The sequence below is a fragment of the Aptenodytes forsteri genome, unplaced genomic scaffold (genome assembly GCF_000699145.1).
Source record: "Aptenodytes forsteri isolate BGI_AS27 unplaced genomic scaffold, ASM69914v1 Scaffold99, whole genome shotgun sequence".
In the NCBI taxonomy this organism is placed as follows: domain Eukaryota; kingdom Metazoa; phylum Chordata; class Aves; order Sphenisciformes; family Spheniscidae; genus Aptenodytes; species Aptenodytes forsteri.
Genome location: NW_008795321.1, coordinates 2,426,122 through 2,446,519, shown reverse-complemented (window position 1 = coordinate 2,446,519; position 20,398 = coordinate 2,426,122). Strand labels below are relative to the sequence as shown.

The window sequence follows — 20,398 nt, the reverse complement described above, 5'->3', positions numbered from 1 at the left end:
TTTAAGTAGATTTTATTGTGAAAAAATTTATGTAATGAAGCGTATTAAAACCGTGTCTCCTAAAAAAAAAAACTTACTCGGTAGCAAAGCCATATCCACTGGAATGAAGTGACCAGTGAAATTATTAAAATCATTACTAAAAAGAAAACAGTATCATCTTAACCCTCGATTTCTAATGCAAACTCAATAATGGAAGTGTTCAGAAACAGGTGCAGAGCGCTCAATGTAACACAGTTTTCCTAGGACCAAAATGTGCTTCTTTCTGCACTGTAACATCTATTATCACTAGAAGAAAAAAATAAGAACATTTTCTTTTCCATATGGTTTTCACTTGACAGAACACTATACATGGTCTGTTTCACTTTCAACAACCTAAATGATCAGTCAACTTGCTCCAGATTTTTTTATCTACTTTTCTGCATAACAACAGGAGACTGAAAATTCACTCTAAGAAAAACAGTAAAATTGCGATCAGTAAAGTATGATTAACATTCAAAAAATGTCAAGCATAATCAGGATGGACACAGTACTCCACAGTGAAATCGCTTTTATTTCAGTTTTGACAATATCCTATTAATAACAGATGTGTTTTATGCACTTCCTCAAGCTTAAACCCAAAGGCTTCTGTTCATTTAGATGCCAGAATACAGTCCCAAATTATAGCCCTGCACAGCACCCGTTTCTTCATTTTCCACAGGTAGAACTTAAAGAATTACCTGCGCAATGACACAAGGCCTAGATCACTTACCAGACTGTCTGTTGAAGGCACTGGGAGGCTGCTGCTGTTGAATGCCAGGCAGGGTCCTCTTGCCCTGAACAGCAAGCTGGAGGTTTTCTGGTAAAGGCTGACCTCTAGCTAACATTTTGTATGCTAGAATCTGAGCCCGCAGCTGATGCAGCTGTACAGGGCTGAAAGGGGAAGGACCTCTGTTAGGTTGATTCATAACTTGTGGGTCTCCTGGTATAATGGGTCCTGGCTGGCTGGGAGTCATTTGGGGTGGAGTTGGACCTCCTCCAGACATTGGACTGGACACATGCTCTGGTGCTCCTAGTGGAGATGGGTGCGGAGACATATAACCTAGAACAGGTAAGAGGATCACAAACTTACCTCTCTGGTTAGTCAAATCTAAATTCCATCAAATTTCTTTAACAGTACATAAAGTATAAAAATGTCTCTCTCAAGTCAGGATAGCTGTAGTATTTTCTGCAAGAACGAAAGTGCAATCTGAAGTTCCATGGGATATCAAGATAGCCTCAGGAGCTATTCTTTGAGAAGAACTATGATTATATAGTCCAATAATTCCTTAAAGTAACTATTACCCTCACATTTGGAGTAAGACAAGCTAAAACATGAAATACAATACAGAAGCATCAGGATGTGGTACTGTTTCACTAGAATGTTGGACAAATATTTCACTGTAGAACACATGCAGTGAAGTCTGCCTATTCTACAGCTTAATATTGTACGTTTATTTTGATGCACACACATCAAGGAATACCCACTCATTGATACAGACCCTCTTTGCCAAAACTCACCAACATACAGAAATAGAAACAGATGGTATTCAATTTCTATACAATTGCTCTTTAATTTATACAGATTAAAGGTTTGAGCCAGACAAACAATGTTGAATACCTTTCACCATCTGGGTGCTCAAGAACTTGGAACATCAACTGCAAGCACAAAAATCACCTTCTGAAGAAGCTGCTGAAGATTGTGTTACTCTATAAAGTTCCAGGAGAGCAAGCACAGTTCTGAAGTGAACAGTGCTTGTATCTTATTATAGCACTTGCGAATGCAGTGGTTTTAAGTTTGAATTGTAATTACACTTAATACATATTTCCTTGAGCTTCACAATGCATCCATGAAAAGAGATGGCATAGATTTTTGGTGAGATTTCCAAGAATATGTAGCATGTCAGAGAAAAAATATGAAGAGTGATCCTTCAGGTAATGCACAACAGATAGCTGGATTTTAAAGATGTCCACCAAGACTGAAAAAGAGGTAATGATATTTACCCACTTCACTCTGGTATTGTGGAGCACAAACAGTGCTCTTACCAATTTGAAAAGCCTAAAAAACTTTAAAAAGAAAATCAAGAAATCTTCTGGGTCACTTCCATATTCTTTAGCAAGTCATGGATCACTGAACTCCAAAGTTCATGCCACAGTTTATGGTTCTGTGACACCAAATCTACCCTTCCTCCACTCTTCCTGACACTCTTAAAGTGAAAATACATCAATTTCATCTATACATAGCATCACAGAAGCAAGTAATTTTGCCCTCTCTTTAGCTTCACTGTTCTTATTGGCCCTTCAGTAAGGGCAACACATAGGCAAAATCTCAAAGTAGTCTTAATTTTTCTGAGATGGCAGCAGCTGTAAGTCACTAGAACTTACAGAAGTGGTTAGATGAGAGTGCTAAAGAATTAAAAGTCCATCAGTGCTGAGGTCTGGGGATGAAAATATTCTACAATAAAGTAAAGGTTGTAAATGTTTGAGATAAAGAACAAAGAAGAGAGGATTTCAGCTCTTCTAAAAAAGGAAAATGAGGTAGAAGTACAGTAGGGAAAAAAAGGTTTTATGATGGGAAAAGACCAGATAAGACAAGCCAGAAACAGACTTGAGTTCAATCGTGTAACTAAAGAAGATGATGACAGGAAAGGAAGAAGACTCTAGTAAGAATAAGAAAAATTAAGCAGTTCAAGAGAAAAATAGGGAAGTGAGGTGAGGAGTTCAAGGAAAAGCGAGAAAGAGACCTTAAAAAGTTAAAAATACCAAAGTTATTTACTAGGTCAATATAAAAATTGTTTATACATCCATTGGTGGTGATAAAAGCTATGATAAATAACTGTTAAGTTTACTCCACTTATTCACCTCCTTCCACTAACTTACTATTGCCTCAATTCTTTTTTTTTTTTTATAAAGGGGAAGCTACAATTCCCTCTCGCCGAGCATACTGCTTTAAAAGAACAACCACTATGCCACAACAAAAAACAAAATATACAACTGCATTATTGTTTTATACTATAAAATGAGGTTTATTGCAATATTTATCCATTACTATTACATTTCTAAATCTCAGAATTTACTTTAAATAGTACCTACTTCAAATTACATTGTTTTCAAAACTGCCTTTCAAAGAAAGGTTTCTTCCCCCCCTCAAGTATGCTGTCCAAGTTATCTATTCCTTAATCACTGATAGATTTCAGACCCAGGATCTTGAAATCCATCTGACTATAAAAATCTAAAACTGTGGTGTAAGATATTGAGCACTTGTTTTCAGTCCTGACAGTTCCAGATGCAAGTCTGTGACCATGTTTTGCAGAGAGGAGTTTTTAGAAGCAGGCAATTTTTGAGCTTTCTAGATATATATATTACTTACACTTTCTTTCTCCCTTGAAGTCCTGTGCATTAGGATTCTTGGCAATAGGAAACTAGGTTTGACGAGAGTAAGAGTAAAAACGAAATTCCAATAAAATATCTCAGGAAAGAACAACAGAACAAAAGCCTTCCAAACATCTTAGAAAGGTTCTAAAATGTGGCATTTACAGCACCTAAATTTTGTGATGCTATATGGAAATTTTCCTTTTTAAGTTGGAAAACTTTCAGAAGATTCAGCAGTGTGACCACTTGCTTTTTTCCTATCTTATTACACACACTCTAATAGAGGTGAGCATGCACACATGGGCTCTGAATAAGGACACATGAAGACTCACGAAGACTGAGTTTAACGAGCATATGTCATAAAAGAAAAAAAATTAAAGACACAGTCCATGGGAATGTTTAACATACAGGCAAAGACAGACACCTTTTTGAACTTTGCAAACACGCTTTCATCTGCTATGAAGCACTTCAAATGCATTTTTCCGTGGCACACATGAATTTTCACAGTAAGTATTCAGAGGTTTTTAAATACCTAGCTCATTAATTGTTACTTGCTGAACTGCCAAGTACCCCCCCCTCTAGATTTTCCACAGAAAATTTTGTTTTCTATTCTGCATAAACCATTCTGTTTAATTTAACCTTCAGAATGGAAGACAGCAAAAGTACTGAATTATAACGTTGCAGAACACTCGCAACAGAAGAGTTCTATGTGCTGGCAAAGGATAACAGATAACCTTTAGTTCTGAAAAATATACAGTGTAGAAGACACCCAACACAGGAAAGGGAGGCCAAACAGCCCAACCCATCATTTAAAGCTGTGGTAACTCCAAAGCTTTATCAGGTTTCTCCAGGTCTTATCTAAGTGAGTTCTGAAAATCTCCAATGATGATGATTCTTAATCACTCTCATGGTGAATTTTCTTTCCCTTAGGTCCCATCAGAATTTCACTTACATAACTTATGACCATTACTTCTTGTGCTTTTGTTATGCACCTCTGAGGAGAGTATGGTTCTGTCTTCTCCATAATCTTTCAATGGGTTGTAGAAGAGGCTGCATCAGAAATCTTTCTCAAGTTTTCGGCAGTTAAAAAGCACTGCTTTCTTAACTGTATGCATAATTAGAAACATTCTTTTCATCCCACTTTGGTATCAACTTGTTCGACAGAAATACATCACAACATGTCATAAACAATGTGTATTCTTTACAGTATTGACACTGGAAAAAATCCTAGTTCTAACACATTACCAAACACAAGTATTTTTGGAGGGCAGACTGTGTAAAGTTTCTGTTCTAATTGCTTTTAATTTCACTTTAGTTAACAGAAGCAAAGAACATCTTCCTCATCTGTTTTAAAGCTGAAGAACCAGAGCACTGAAAACAGAGAGATCTTTTTTCTCCGCTTTTAATGCTATAATTGAACAGAGGAGAACACATATGAATTCTAAACCCTGGTAACAAATATTACATAGAAAGAGTCAAGGTTTTACCAGTCCAAACACTGGGATATTCAACAGAGGTCTTGACTCCCCACTAAAAATTACAAAGACTTAAATGATGAAAGTGTCTGAGGATCACATATGTCAAATCTTTCTGGTAAAACTGATAGCAAGGGTATATTTTTACTCAAAAATGTGACTGTAAGAGAATTTTTTTATTAGGAAGATATGGATAGGATTGAAGAAATTTCGTTGTGTAGCTCATTTAGGTTAGCTATCACTTCAACCATCAATTAAAGTTAGTTTTCAAAAAAAATAAGGAATCAACTACATGCCCACAATACATGGTAGGAAAGCATAACGTCTTGGAACACAGTGGAAAATATGTTCATGTTGGACTGAGGCTACAAACTTTCTTAAGGTAAGCAAAATATAACATTTCCCTGTTGGTAGTGTGGCCAGGGTTAACACCAGTTCTTGTGAAACTCTCAAAAAACAGAAAGAGAGGCCACATGTGTGCAAGTCATTTAAAACTAGGACTGTAGAAATAAACTGTTGAAAGGTCTTATGCTGGCAGGCAGATGGGTAAGGTGAGAGATCTTTTCTCATCTTTAAAAGGCTGAAAAAAATCAGAAAAGGAAGTGCAGCTAACTTAAGAACAGTAGGGACAATTAATGTTGTTTGTGAAGTAGCAGTAACTTAATGAATTCTGTAAGTTAAACTTAATTGGTGTATCTTTATAAGAAGTTCAACAAGTACTGCATGATAATTAAAAATATATACGGCTCAAGTCCCAGAACCTTAAATCGCCACAGTGCTTATGTTTCCACTTACAAATAGCAAGCAAAGACACCCCAACTGTTCAAATTGGTCTGTATTTCACTGCTGTATCACAGCAACTGCATTTAATTTGTTTCAAATTCCAGAAAAACACAGAAATTGTTTCAGTCCATTTGTACCTTTTTATGTTTTCTTTCTAATAAAAAATATTTTAGTTTATATAAATATTTGGCCTTTCTTTGCAATTTCTCTCCATTCCTCTTACGAAGTCAAATCTAAATGTAATTTTCAATTTCTGGGTAACTTTAGCATTTTAACAATTTACAGTAAAATTTCATACTTCTAATATCAATACTGGGTTTTTCAGCACAGTTCATTAAAAGAGGCTGAAGGCAGTTTCTAACACAACTCAAACTCAGTTAAGTGTAATAAGATTACTATTTAAACAGCTAAATATGAAGTTAGAGCAATGGACTTTCCTTCCATTTAACCTATTAGCATTAAAAGAAAGGTATAAAGACTGAACAGGGACATCATTGTTCATAAGTTCAAGAAAAGAAAATTTGTCACCAGAAATAGTCAGGAATGTTACCCTTTCTCCAATTTGGCAGCAAGAGTGGAAAGGAGCAACTGTTGAGGAGAAAGATACCAATTCAGAATATTTTTCCGATAAATTAATGTCAGACTTCTGAAAACCATCCTACTACAGTATGACTGCAATAAAAATGTGACAATCTGTCTGAGCTAGTAACAGATTCTTTCTGCATGACTAGCATCCCACTGAGCACCAAGAAAAAAAAATCCAGAGTCTAAGTAATGAAGTTGCATACCTTATTTTAGTAATTATTGTTAGTTAAAAAAATGCAAAAATCTCAGAACAGTAACTGCCATTCAAACAGTGAATAGGCATTTATGAGCAAAATGACAAAGTTCTTGCAGATTTAGCCTACAAACGTTTCTGATCTGCTCATCAAAGTAAGTAATCTCACTTAGAGTCAGTTATTTCTTAATACAGACTGTAAGAATCATTACTTCCAAAATTCTGTATCGACCTGGTCTTTGTAAGTTCAGTGGTCTTTGTATGATACAGTCTCATACCACCTACACGATAAAATACTTTGCTCCTAGACATACAATGCTGTTGGCTGTGCTAAAATCCATTCTAGAGAAATAACCACATTCTACTGAGCATCCCAATCAACCTTTGTAACCAACTTGTTCGTTATTTAGTGCTAAACCTCTGTGCTATCCGCAAATTCTATCAGCACTGATTTTGCACTTGTCCAGATCACTGACAAATACATTGAACAGCACTGAAACTGAGAGTCCTACAAGAACAACTAGAAAAATCCACAATTGGATGATCATCTTCTATTTACAGTTAGTTTTATAATCTGTCATTTAACTAGCTTAATATATTTAATATAGGTTATATTGATTTTACTTAGTGCTATCTTTCTCCTAAATCAGAATGTTATACAGTAACAAGCCAAGCACCTTTTATAACTCTATCAGGCAGACAAAGTCGTGTCTATCATTACTACTACTAGCTTTAATGATGCATAGAGAAACCCCATACATGGGCCAGGATCCATTTTCCTGATGACTGTACAAATACTGTACTGCACTAAGTACTGTACCAAACCTGTCTATGCTTTAATAAATCAATTTAGCTTATGATCCCCACAAAAAGAATACTAAATTTGTTTGACAAGGTTGACTTTATGCTATTCAGAGGGACCTGGACAAGCTTGAGAAGGGGGCCCATGTGAACCTCATGAGGTTCAACAAGGCCAAGTGCAAGGTCCTGCACCTGGGTCGGGGCAACCCCTAGTATCAGTACAGGCTGGGGGAGTGACGGGATTGAGAGCAGCCCTGCTGAGAGGGACCTGGGGGTACTGGTGGATGAAAAGCTGGACGTGAGCCGGCAATGTGTGCTCACAGCCCAGAAGGCCAATCATCTCCTGGGCTGCATAACAAGAAGCACGGCCAGCAGGTCGAGGGAGGGGATTCTGCCCCTCTACTCTGCTCTGGGGAGACCCCACCTGCAGTACTGCATCCAGCTCTGGAGCCCTCAGCATAAGAAAGACATGGACCTGTTGGAGCAGGTCCAGAGGAGGGTCACAAAAATGATCAAGGGGATGGAACACCTCTCCTATTGAGAGAGGCTGAGAGAGTTGGGGTGGTCCAGCCTGGAGAAGAGAAGGCTCCAGAGAGACTTTATTGCAGCCTTTCATTACTTAAAGGGGGCTTAGAAGAAAGATGGGGACAGGCCTTTTAGTAGGGCCTGTAGCGATAGGACAAGGGGTAACGGTTTTAAACTAAAAGAGGGTAGAGTCAGACTAGATATAACAAAGACATTTTTTACAATGAAGCTGGTGAAACACTGGAACAAGTTGCCAAGAAAGGTTGTAGATGCCCCACCCCTGGAAACACTCAAGGTCAGGTTGGATGGCACTCAGAGCAACCTGATCTAGTTGAAGATGTCCCTGCTCACTGCAGGGAGGTTGGACTAGATAACCTTTAAAGGTCCCTCCCAACCCAAACCATACTACGATTCTATGATAACTATTCTCAACAGACTGAATTACAGACAAGGTCATATGGAATTAAAAGACAATGTTATTTGATTTTACCTTGAACCAGTGCTAGACTAAACGACGTTTAACTGATATATGGCCATTCTGCTTATGCTTTCAAACTAATGGCAGAAGTTTAGGATCATCCATTCCCTGGGGTTTTGAACTTCTTCAGCTACTTTCCACCAAACATCCAAAAATAGTAACTTTAATTAGCACATATATTTATGTACTTCAATTTGAAGCCTACAAACAACAAGCCATGAAAAAAATAGACCTAGAACTAATGAGGTGCAATTTCTATTTGACACACATATTGTTAAAAATTGTACACAACTGCAACATAAGCTCAACTATCAGACAGCCAAGAATCTACAAGGAAGTGAACCTTATAGTAAGTCTTGGTTTCTAACAATGTGCCAAATGCAACTGAAGATTTTGTCAGGATTAGAAGATTTACCATGCATCTTTCCATGGATTCTCAGAGAACTCATACTGTCCTCTCCCCATGAGTGTCGGCATGGGTAAGCTCACTCTCTTTTACCACATTGCCTATTTCCACAAAACTTTTAGAAACACAACTGTCTTACAGGACTCTAATCCCATGGTAAATCAGACTGAAAGTATCCAATAGGTTGAAAGGCTATTAAGAAACCTGGTTTTCTATCTTGGGTATGTACACTAACGGGGAGAAAGTACAAGGTTAGCAGATGGGACTTTCCCCAATATGTATCAGAATAGCCTCAAGTGTCATCACCATTTTTTGTGAAAAGATAATTGTGTAAGAAGAAAAAAAGGAGACATAGAGGCAAAGAAAACTAAAATGTTCCTCGATAATGTCAAGTAGAGCATTTAAAATATTAGAACTTGTGGGAGCTTTTTTTAACAATTTCTTTAAAAAGCCTGCTTACATTAGAACTTCAGTATTCTCTATTTTGCAACAGTTGACGACATACACCAAAAAGAGAGCAGGGATCTGTAGTCTTTAGCCTGCTACAGCTGCTACTAATACAATCATCTTTTTGCAGAGCAACACAACCTGGAATTCTGATCTCAGCCAGCATAAGAAAGAAGAAAACAACTCAGAGCTACTTGTATTTGAAGCATTTGCAACTTATGCTCTTGTATTTTGAGCACATTATGTTTGAATTGGACCTATCTTCATCTTCAGACTAAACACTGTTCATTTTAAAGAACAAGTTCACTATAAGCAAAAGAGCGTCTCTGAATGCAAGCCAAGTAAAATTTTGCTCTCGGATGATCATGTCTGCATCTCATTGAAATCAGTGGAAAAGTTTTAACTGATGGTGAATTTTACCCTGCAAAGTCAGTTCTATTTTACTTAACTGATACTGAAAGGTGTAATGGAAAAACAGTACTTTCTAATGTTCAAGATCCCAGACAGGGATTCAGCTGACAAATTACAGACTAGGGTTTCAGTCACAGCCCACTGAAAAGTCACAAAGCAGTTCAGACCAAGTCATTCTGCTGATCTGTACCTGTTTTCTCCTTCCAGCATTTCTCTCATCCTATGTAATAAACATGTAAATTCATCAAACAGGGACCATCTCTTAATAGATCTGTTCAATGTGTCAAACCAGGACCCTAATTTCAGTTGGGATTCTTCAGGTGCTGCTGTAATATAATTAATTATGCAATATACAAAGCCTTATCTGCTGAACTAATTAATACTAGCAGGTGTTACCAGTTAAATCTCCAACATACTGAGCTGCTTATAGAATGCATGTTCTCTAATGTTGTAAACTAAAAGACACAAAGAAGGCATGTAGCAATGTAGTAAAAAGAGTCTCTATTTTCCGGCATAAAAAATTTTGGAAAGAACTTTGATCAGCCCTTGACCAAACATTATAGATACTAAAGAAGGTTTCTCCGGGTTTGCTTGGGTTCTTCTCTCTTACCATTCCTTCACCACAGGATTAAAATAAATCATATTCTAATGCATTTACATTTACAATAGCCACATAAGATAGGAAAGAACTAGGTGGGGTTTTTTTAGAGATGTGAACTAAAATCTGTAGTAGATTTAGTCCAATTACTTGCCCCAGCCACAGACTTGAACCTTAGCTTTTTTCCAACACATGACTGATAGATGCTCCAGAAAGCAAGGGGATTCAGTTATTCACCTTGCCCTGTGGTATCAGTTCAGCCTTTCCAAACAAGCTGAAAGGAAATAATTGGAAATCTGTTACACGAACTACTGACTCTTTGTGGAAGAAAGGGGCCCCCAAATCATACAGCATGCACAGTATGTATAAACCTTGGCTATGCTGGTCCATTGGACTCTGAGGTGGGCCCATTCCAGGGTGGGGAGGTCGCATACTCTTCATGGAGCCACAATGAACGTCTTCAACCATTCCTTTTTCGTGCAAGCCATCAATAGACTGTGAAAACAAAGTAAGTATTTATGTAGAGATAGTATATATATCCACTATAAAAATCCAACAGACTTCAACTCAAAATCTAAACAAATACATAAAGAGTACAAACTTCTCTTAGCAGTCATTCAAAATAAATACAATGGGAACCTTTACCCCTGGAATCAGACATTTGGGGAAGCACAGAGCACCATTAGACTGCTTGTCCCCTGTTTCCTTTTTGCTTTTTTCTCCTTATGAACTGTTTGGCAATGCCAGGGAAGCAAACTGTCCAAATACAAACACACAAACGGTATTGGCCTCATATTACAAAGCAGTGTAACACACACCAACTTACGAAAGTACAGCCTGTGGCTTGGTTCAAATTATTTTTAGCCCAAACTTTGCCCTTTCAGTCACTGCTCTACTGGAATGCCCCAAACACTCTTTCTCTTCAAAAACAAAGATGACATTGCAGGAGGTAACCTCTTCTTTGCAGGAAAAAACAGGGATACACAGTCAAGGAAGGGAAGACACAGTTCTACTCAAATACTTGTGCTCCCTGCAGTTCTGTCACCTAATTCACTCCTCAAAAACTACAGTCCCCATGGTACTTGAAATGCAAACAGGGCCAAGTGCTGTCTTCAGAGTGAAGACAGCTTGGGGTCAGAAAAACATGCTGAAGGCATGCAGGGCACTGGAAAAGGCTCCATAATAGAAACTGGAATGTGAAATAGACTCTGAATGTGAAAATAGGGGAAAAGTAACATCAGAAGCAAGATCTCTTAAGAAAACTAGATAGTTTTACCTGGAAGCAAAAATTACATCAGGTCCCTAACCAGGGAAAAGATTATGCTCATTAACTTAGAGCTCTGCAAGGCTTTGTATTAGGAAGGAACAGGCTGGCATCACTTACTTATCTTCTCTCTACAGAAATATGCAGCTCTGCCCCTCTCTGTAACACATGTATGCATGCACACTAAATACTGTTCTTGCAAACCCTACTGTGAATGGAGACCTTGCGGTCTGTTTTATCTAAATGCACACCTATTTATTGAGAATTCTTTTTAAAAAAAGAGTTAAGAAAACTTACTCCAGTGGAAAATACAGGCAGTTAACAACAGAATGTGCAAGAAGCTACACCAAGTCTCAGAAGAAAAGCACTGGCACATTTCTTCTTTCCGAGCAATTTGTTGCACATGAATCAATTTAAGCAGAACTAAACATAGGTCACCCTTTCTACAAAGGAAAAAATAATTCTTAATTTTAGCCTGTAAACCCTTCATATAAATTTTCCACTTTCCACTGCAATGATCAGATTTGATTGGAAATATCTTTAAACACATGGGGGCTTTCCTTATCAGCATTTTTGAAGGATTTCACTACCATTTTTCCTTATCAGAAACTATAGGTTAAAAGGAGGAAAGTTATAGAAAAGGAGAAGTAAAATGGATTTTTTATGTTTCATCAAATCGTTTAGTTGTCATGACAGTTTGAAAACATTTGTGAAAAGAACTTGTGTCAGAAAAACACCCATTACTTGAGAAGTTATTTTTGATTACAAGGACTTGGGATATGGAGTAGAAATGTAGAGATAAATGACTGACACATTAAAAATAGTTCCACTGTGCTAACCAAGTAAATCCCAACACCCTTTTCTGAGGCATGAAGATCCCTCCCTCTCCCTTTGCCCCTGATTACAAAGATAACCAAGGCGGAGGAGAATGCTCAGTTCACATTCTGCCTGCAGGAGCTGAATACTACAGAAACCGAAACACCTGTAAAGCCAGCTCCATTCCTATTTTATCATGGTATGCGTCGAGGACTATCTTTAGGGCTGCCAAGAGGAGGAGGAGACTGCAGGAAGTTGGATCTGATTTCCAGAACAGAGGACTCTAACCGTACACATCTGCAGTGTGACTGCAGGGATGGGTGTCACTGCATTAAAGGGTGGCAACCATGAAACCAGTGAATGCAGGCAGCTCTGATGGGAGTAAGACAGGACACAGCATGCATACCCAGGGCATCGAAGTACCAGCGTATACAAAGTGGGGAAAGGAACTGGCATTGACAAAGAGCAGCAGCGAAGAGAAAAACAAATACATGGCCTTTCAAAAAGAGAATTTTAAAAAAATCAAACAGGAACAGAAAGGTAAAGACGTGACCATACAAGAAAACATCAACTGAAGGAACGCTTCTATGGAAAAGAATTGATCAAAAGAACAGGTTTTTGTAAGATAAGTATTTAAACAAAAAAGACCAAAACAAAACCTGTAGCAAACTGATGTGCTTCAAGTCTAATGGAAGGGAGCCTAAACAGAGCAAGAAAGGGGGTTGCTTCTGTGTGTTTGCAGAAATTATGCTGTGAAAAAAATGAAAGTGAAATTCATTAGAAACAGATTAGGAAAGGTAGAACTCATTAATTGTTTTTTTACTAGCAAAGCTACAAGAGATGAAGATGGCATAAACTTCTTTGAAGACAAAACTAGTTTTAATGATCACATTACTGCTAATTTATGCAAACAGACTTGTATTTCCAAGAGTATTTTTCATCTAAAAGCACCTCTACTGTCTATGGAAAAACCCTATAAAATAGGGGAGACAATTCAGCAGAGGACTACGAGCACTGAAAAATAATTATATTTCATGACTTCTTTGAATCACTGTGTAGTTACAGAGTTAGGTGATAACTTCTAATCTATGTAACAGGTTAAAAATTACAGAAAGGACCTTACACACAATGCAATTTCTGTAAATTCTTCAGTCCTGTATAAATTATTAAAGATTTCTTCCACAATGACATTGTTGGCATGAGAAATGTAACCTATACTACCAATAAAGCACTACTACCACGTTGGGATACTTTTTTTCTTATTCTTTTAATAGGGCAGAACAGAAGGGAAACAGGATGTTGAGACATGTTCAACTTTGAGCACCCATTACTATTTTCATTGGTCCCTGTAAGTAAGAACAAGAACAGAACAGGCCAGATAAACAGTGCTTCCAGAAAACATAATGAGGGATGAGCTTCAACCGTATGCAAGCCCACACCTACAGACTTGGCAGACTTACAGGCTTTACATAATGCCTAACGCCTAAGGAACATTTTGCCTACACTGCTTTTACTCTGAATTTAGTAACTAAGGCCTTCTCACAGACAGCATAGCATCACAGTTTGACCTATTTCCAGGTAAACTGTCAGATTATGGTGGGTTTTTTTGTTTCCTTCCCCCTTCTTAAAAAAATAAACAAACAAACAAAATACCAGCCTTGAAATCAGAGACTAAGATCGAGTATCAAACTAGATTTCTTCTAGACCACGCATCCTCTATACCCACAAAAATTACATAGACCAAATAGCAATGTGTTGTCACATAACTGCACAGCATAACTGAATGCATCACTGATGGACAACCAGACTGACTGTGGTTGTCCTTGCAGTAGGGACTTGGCCAACAATTCTGTTAATCTCTTACAAATCACTAAAACACCATTTTACATGAGGTCTCTGCTGATTTTTCAAGCATGACAACAATACTTTCTTTCTTTTTTCACTAATGTAAACACATACAACAAAAATAATGCAGGAAACATGCCTGCTGAGTAAGAAGGTGTTACTTCCAGTACCATAACAGAATTTTAAGATTCTCAGAATGTCTAATGTGCACAGATCTGTTAGCCAACAATATCTGAAATGGGAAATAATTTGCCTTCTGTTTTAATGGAACATCTGAGTGAACAAATAATATATTTAGTAAAAAATACTATTTTTGTTGGGAAATAATTTTTTCTGTCACTCACTTTTTCTCTCACTCACCAAAACCAGTAATATTGCCCATGACATCATAATAATTTTTCCACAGCCAGTAATCATTTACAGTACACCCCATTACAAATTCACAAAAGAAGTGATTATGTATCAGGTTACGATTAAATGGAAGAGAAAATAAACCAAGGGCTCACAGTACTCATCCCATCCCTCAAGTGAGAGACATGCAAATTAAATAGATACACTGTCGTCCTAACTGAGGGTTAGGCAGTTAAAATCATGTGGCCCAGCTGGTGCATAAGAGCATACAGAAGGCTGTTATCAGTTCAGACTAAAACCATCTAACCCAATGTTCTGCCTCCAGACCAGACGAGCTCATATGTGGATGCCGAGGAAAAGGAAGATTAGGGCAACCATGTAACAATGCTTTCTTTTAGTATCTCCCCAGCTTCCAAGTATTTTCACCTCATGAGGTAACACCGCCTGAGGCTGTTACGGTTTGTCCATTTAGCAGAACCCCCCGACAGACTTCTAAGTATTTCTGCAAGATATATACTTCAGTAAAATTTAGAACTCTAAGTATTTCCCTTGCAGTTTGATCAATAGTCTAAAGATTACTTAAGAAGGTAGCAAGAAAGATAGCTAACTTATTGTTTCTGTCAAAACTGCGTTGTGTAAAACAATAGTAATTTTTCCTGTGGAATGGTTTTCTAGTTAGTAAGTGAATATAGTCTTTAATTTTCATATTAACTGTTGTTAAGTAAACATACTTTAGGAATTATGATTTATTAGTATCAGTTTCTATCAATCAGTGTTTTCTCTATTATTGGATACTTTGGATTTTTTTTAGTTTTTATGCATTATATTATTCTTTGTAAGCTAGTCAAACATCTCACATAGAATGAAGGTGTGTCACCACTCAGTTTGTGAATTTTAAAAGTAAGAACCACATCCCATTGCATACATGCGATGTGTACCCCACAAGCAATTGCATAACTGGGACACTTTTTGTGCAATCTCTCACTTTTACTGCATTTCATTAGGAAAAAAAATGTGTTAATGTTACATCATAACTTGAAAGTCAAACTGCTTTACGTAACACTAAGAAGAAAGAAAACATTTACTTGGTCAAACTGCAGGTGGCTGACCAGTGTTTTAATTACATGGAACAACACTCAAGTAATATTTGCAAAATAGTCTAGAGGCAGCCTTCCACAGCATTTCTTAAACAGACCCTTCCCTCAGCTGTCATAATAAACTGTTTCTGGGGTTGCACAGGAAAACAGATCAGAAAACTGATCTAGACTGAAAAATTAACCAAGATTTTTTTTTTTTTTTTTCACCTGGATCAGTTCAACAGACCCATTTTCTGGCTTAGTCACACACACACAAAGGCATGCTGGAACTCATGAAGTGGCAACCTAGAGGACAGCAAGGCTGTTGCTACTAAAATAAAGACTTGTGAAATTAGAATCAAGGTGCAGACAAGGGAACGTAATTTTATTATAACTATACTGACTGGTCACCTTTGAATTAGCTATCCAGACTCTTCACATTCATGGTGCATTTTTAAAAATATTGCAATGACACCTCAATGGGAGAATTTCTACTCTGGCTCACAGAACTTCTGAGATGCTTCTAAAGTCTCTGAAAGAACTTTGTGGAATGACATTTGTTGGTTTGTTTCTAATGCTAACATAGCATTAAATGTCTGAAGAACACACAAGGTGAAACAGGATATAGCAGTTAAAAACATAATGTACGGAGCATTCAACCGTTCTAATGGAAAATTCCTGGTGCCGCCCTCTTCTTCTGCAGGTACGAAATCTCTTAAAAAGAAATGAGAGAACTGAAGGATGTAAAAACCCTGGCTCTCTGAAATGTGGGGCATTCACCAGAGTACTGGAAGCTTAGGCTGTAACTGACCCCACAAAGAAGGAAATGCCAGTTGCACATGTCTAATCTGGCTAATAGCTAAACTATGTGCTTCAAGATTCAAATGAAAAAGTTTTAGTTACTGAATGTACTGACCTCTCAGAAATTACAACAGTTCAGTACAAATGGGCAGCTGGATCATGGCCTCCTGCACTTAAGCTGTCTTTGTGTTATTAGAAATGTTAATGATACAGTTCTTCATGCAAAAGACGGTAGTGTCATGTCCCTACTGACTGGACACTGTTTTAACTGTTTTAGTGAATGAAATTGATCCATATGTGAAAATGGCAACATGAAGAAGTTGCCAATTCATGAGGAAAATTAAAATATGTTTACATTACTTCAAAACTAAATTTTTATTGTAAATTTTTTTTTTTTGCTATGTGCATATAACAATTCCAAGTGGAATCAACAATAGTTACCAAAATGTTTTCAATATCTTGGCTCTGTAAGCTGTTACTGGATATTTCTGAGAGAAGAACATCAGAAATTGAAATTATCCTAAGCTCTAAATCTCTGGTACACAACCAAATAAAAATGACAATACATAAAGGGACTGTTCTCACAGAGGAAATTCCACACAAGCAACTATTTCCTCAAAGCAAAAGACATTAATGCCAGTCTAAGCACAAATGTAATTTTAAGTGTATGACAACAACCACTGAAGTCCAATTATTCACATGTTCTATACTACACAGTTTTAAATTCCCTAGTAAGATGAAGCCTTTATAAAATAACTTGGAAACCAGGTTTTTCATCAACATGGAAAAGTAAGCAAATTTGTAAGCACAAGCCCTTTAAGAGTTAAAAATACTAATTTAAAAAAACTATGCAAAACTGAAAACCACCCCAGAAAAATGCAAGATATGTGCAGACAAGAAGAAAAAAAAGAAAAAAAAAAAGGTGGTTAGAATGGTCTACCATAAGGTTTTAACACTGTAATTCATATTTTTTTCGCTAGTAACGTCTATCTTACTGAAAAGTACAGTTTACAAATGAAGATTTGCAAACTACTAACTCTATCGTTCAAAGTAGTCTACTAAGAACAAGGAAACTGTGTTTAATCTGGTATATGCATCACCTTTAGTAATAAAGACAGAAGCAGGAGTGTAGCTGCAGTTTTGCAGGTGATACATGATGTTTAGTAGAGTTATGCAGGTTGAAATGTAGTGTAAGTAGTTTTTTTAATCAGTGAAAAGAACTCTAAGAAAAAAAGGTTCACTTGTAATAAACTATTACCTTATGCATTTGGTGCATGCCTTCCTGTGGATAATCAGTAGGCCCCATTGTTGGCATTGGATGCGGGACACTGGGTGGACCAGGACTTGGCCCCATCATGCTGTGAACTGAGCCAGGAGATGGCCCTGGTCCTGGGCTAGGTCCTAGAATCGGTCCAGGTGAAGGTCCTGGTCCAGGGGAAGGACCAGGATGAGGCATGGCGCCAGGGTCTGTAGGCGTGGACATCTATTTTCTGTCTCCTTTTCAATTAGCAGAATAGCTCTAATAACAAAAACAAAACAAAACAAAAACAAAAACAGAATTTCTATGTGACGTTAGGGGCATTGAAAAAAATGTAATAAAATCTACTGACAAGCATCACACAGACACGCACACACACATGCAAACTGTCATCAGCAGAAAATGCTTAAATGATCCTTAGTGTTGCACATCAATTTGACCATCCTTCTAAAAGCCCACTAGAAGGCTAAGGATCCTGATAGTTCAGCTAATTTCTGGATGTTTATATGTTACTTACAGAACAAAGCAACTGGGACATTATGAGAAACATCTACCAGAGACAACGGTAGTTCAACTGACTTGATATCATCAGATATGTCATGTGGGGTCAAGCAGAGTACTACTAAAGGCAGGGAAGATAGCTGGGCACCTCAGTAACATGCATGTGTTCAAAAATCTCTCCCTACACAGATGTGACTGCAGTGAAATTCATACTTATAAAATTCATGGTAATGCGGCAAAACAAGTATTACAAGGATTATTAAGACTATTTTCTGACTCTTTTTTTGAAGTTAGGTATTAATGTAGGACCTCTCTGGTTATCTCTGTATGCAATCATAATATCAAACAAAACAGACAACAGAAAAGACAATTACTTTGGACTGAAAAGTTATAATTCACTTGCGGGGTTCTGCCAATGTCACAAACCGTAAGAGTGCAGCTCAAGTGGCTTATAAAACAGTAAGTGCCCCGAGAACAAATGACAGGCTTTTACAGGCTGGAAAACCAACTATTACTGTATTTTTATTTCCATGTTCTTAGTAGAACAAATTGATGCAGACTCCAGGCTTGAAACATTCTTCAGTTTTCCGAGAACTTTTATCGTTCTTCTTCAGTTTTCCAAGAACTTTTACCATTCTTCTTCAGTTTTCCGAGAACTTTTACCAATGTCTAATACTGGAAACTTTTTGTTTACTAATGTCAGAGTATTGTAACACAGTGACATAGCTGCCACATTTTTACAAAACTCATGGTCAGTTGCTGCCAACGAGATCAGTCATGTTTCTTGCTATTCCCCACTCCCAACAACACCATTTTCATGTGTTTGATCACACAGTGATCTCATTATTTGAGTACTTAAGCCAGCAGAAAAGTAACCCTATATTAAAAAAAAAAAAACCAAACCCACCAAACCATCTAGTGATTCAGGTTACTGAACTGACTGTCTGAAAGGACAGATGAGTCCCAGTGCCAGCACAAGGAAGCAAGTAGGATCACCACTTTCAGCAGTAGCTCGCCATTAGATGGGCTTAGCCTGCTCCCTTTATTTTCTTTGGGTGTAGTTTTATAGTAAGATTACCTGCCCATGATTATTTGTCCCATAATAATAAAGCCAATACAATGAAAAATGACTTACTAAAAAACATTCTAATTTGGTACATTTCAAGGTACTTACAATGTAATAGGACATTACAAGGCCTAAGACAACTCCTTGTCCCAGCCCCTCTCCTTATAGAATTTATCAGAGGAGAGTCTTCCACCTTCCACATCTGGGTTTATCACTATCCAAAGTTAGCAGTAATTACCTTCTTAAATGAGTATGTGGTGTAACCCTGTTATGACACTGCTCATATAAAGCCAAACTGTAACACTGCAAACACCCTGGCTTGTAGTCAAATTAAGAAACAGACACTCAAGAAAAACAAAGTACCCTCCCAACGTTCCCAACAAAGCAGAAAGGAGGTCCATCTGCAAGATGTGTCAGAAAAAAAGTGGATTGGTGCTTACTGCTAGCAATCAGGGAATTCAAAGCTTACAGAACTGATCTTCTTTCTTCTTTTACGAGCAAGAGTCTTTACTTACCAGAACCCACACAGAAGATAAAATGCTACTACATCAAGATCATTTTCACTTATTTACCCCCAATTACCTAATCATTCTGTCAGGATCAAAACTGGCTTAATAGCTTTTGCTTATAAATCCCCTTTTGTTATGTTTTAATAGCTACTACTCTCTTCTGATTAAAGGCAACAAATTAGAACAATGCTTAACTCATTTAAAATAAAATATCCTGACCTGAAATAAGCTACCTTGGGATCCTATTTCCTTGCAAGGTAAAACAGGGAGATGCCTATGAAGCTTCTCTGTTCAAAACAAAACACTATAGTCACTAATTAGTCCCCTACAACCCCACAACATTACCACAAAAGGAATCAAGTTATCAAATGTTCACAACTGCATACACCATGCCATAGCTTCCTATAAGAGACCTACAGTTTGGCTGTATGAAGGACAACAGACATTACCACAGAACAAAGAGTTTTTGTATGAGTCAGTCATTACACTGCAAAATGTAGGACTGACACTCTCACAGGTGACTCTCTGCATGTTATAAGCCAAATTCAGTCCATTTAACAAGGCAGAACCTAGTACCACCACTATCCAGAAAAATTTATACAGAACTGCAACGCAATCAATTACAAAACTATCAGTATACATGTCCTGGTTTCGGCAGAGATAGAGTTAATTTCCTTCCTAGTAGCTGGTACAGTGTTTTGGATTTAGGATGAGAACAAAGTTGATAACGCACCGATGTTTTAGTTGTTGCTAGGTAATGCTTCCCCTAGCCAAGGCCCTTTTAGTTCCCCATGCTCTACCGACTGAGAAGGCTGGAGGTGC

The 20,398-nt window shown here is 37.5% G+C and overlaps 1 protein-coding gene across 2 annotated transcripts in view; it reads right to left on the bottom strand.

Moving 5' to 3' along the window:
• Positions 1 to 20,398, bottom strand: part of SMARCA2 (SWI/SNF related, matrix associated, actin dependent regulator of chromatin, subfamily a, member 2) — a 116,315-nt gene that overhangs the window by 90,205 nt on the left and 5,712 nt on the right. The window contains exons 2-4 of one of the 2 annotated variants that reach the window (XM_009279940.2): positions 17,501 to 17,761; positions 10,461 to 10,584; positions 749 to 1,078 (exon numbers count right to left, since the gene is read on the bottom strand). In XM_009279940.2, coding sequence (XP_009278215.1) covers positions 749 to 1,078; positions 10,461 to 10,584; positions 17,501 to 17,725 — 679 coding nt within the window. In that variant the 5' untranslated portion in view covers positions 17,726 to 17,761. Of the gene's footprint in view, positions 1 to 748; positions 1,079 to 10,460; positions 10,585 to 10,734; positions 10,847 to 17,500; positions 17,762 to 20,398 lie in introns of those variants that run through there. The other variant, XM_009279941.2, reaches the window with a different exon arrangement.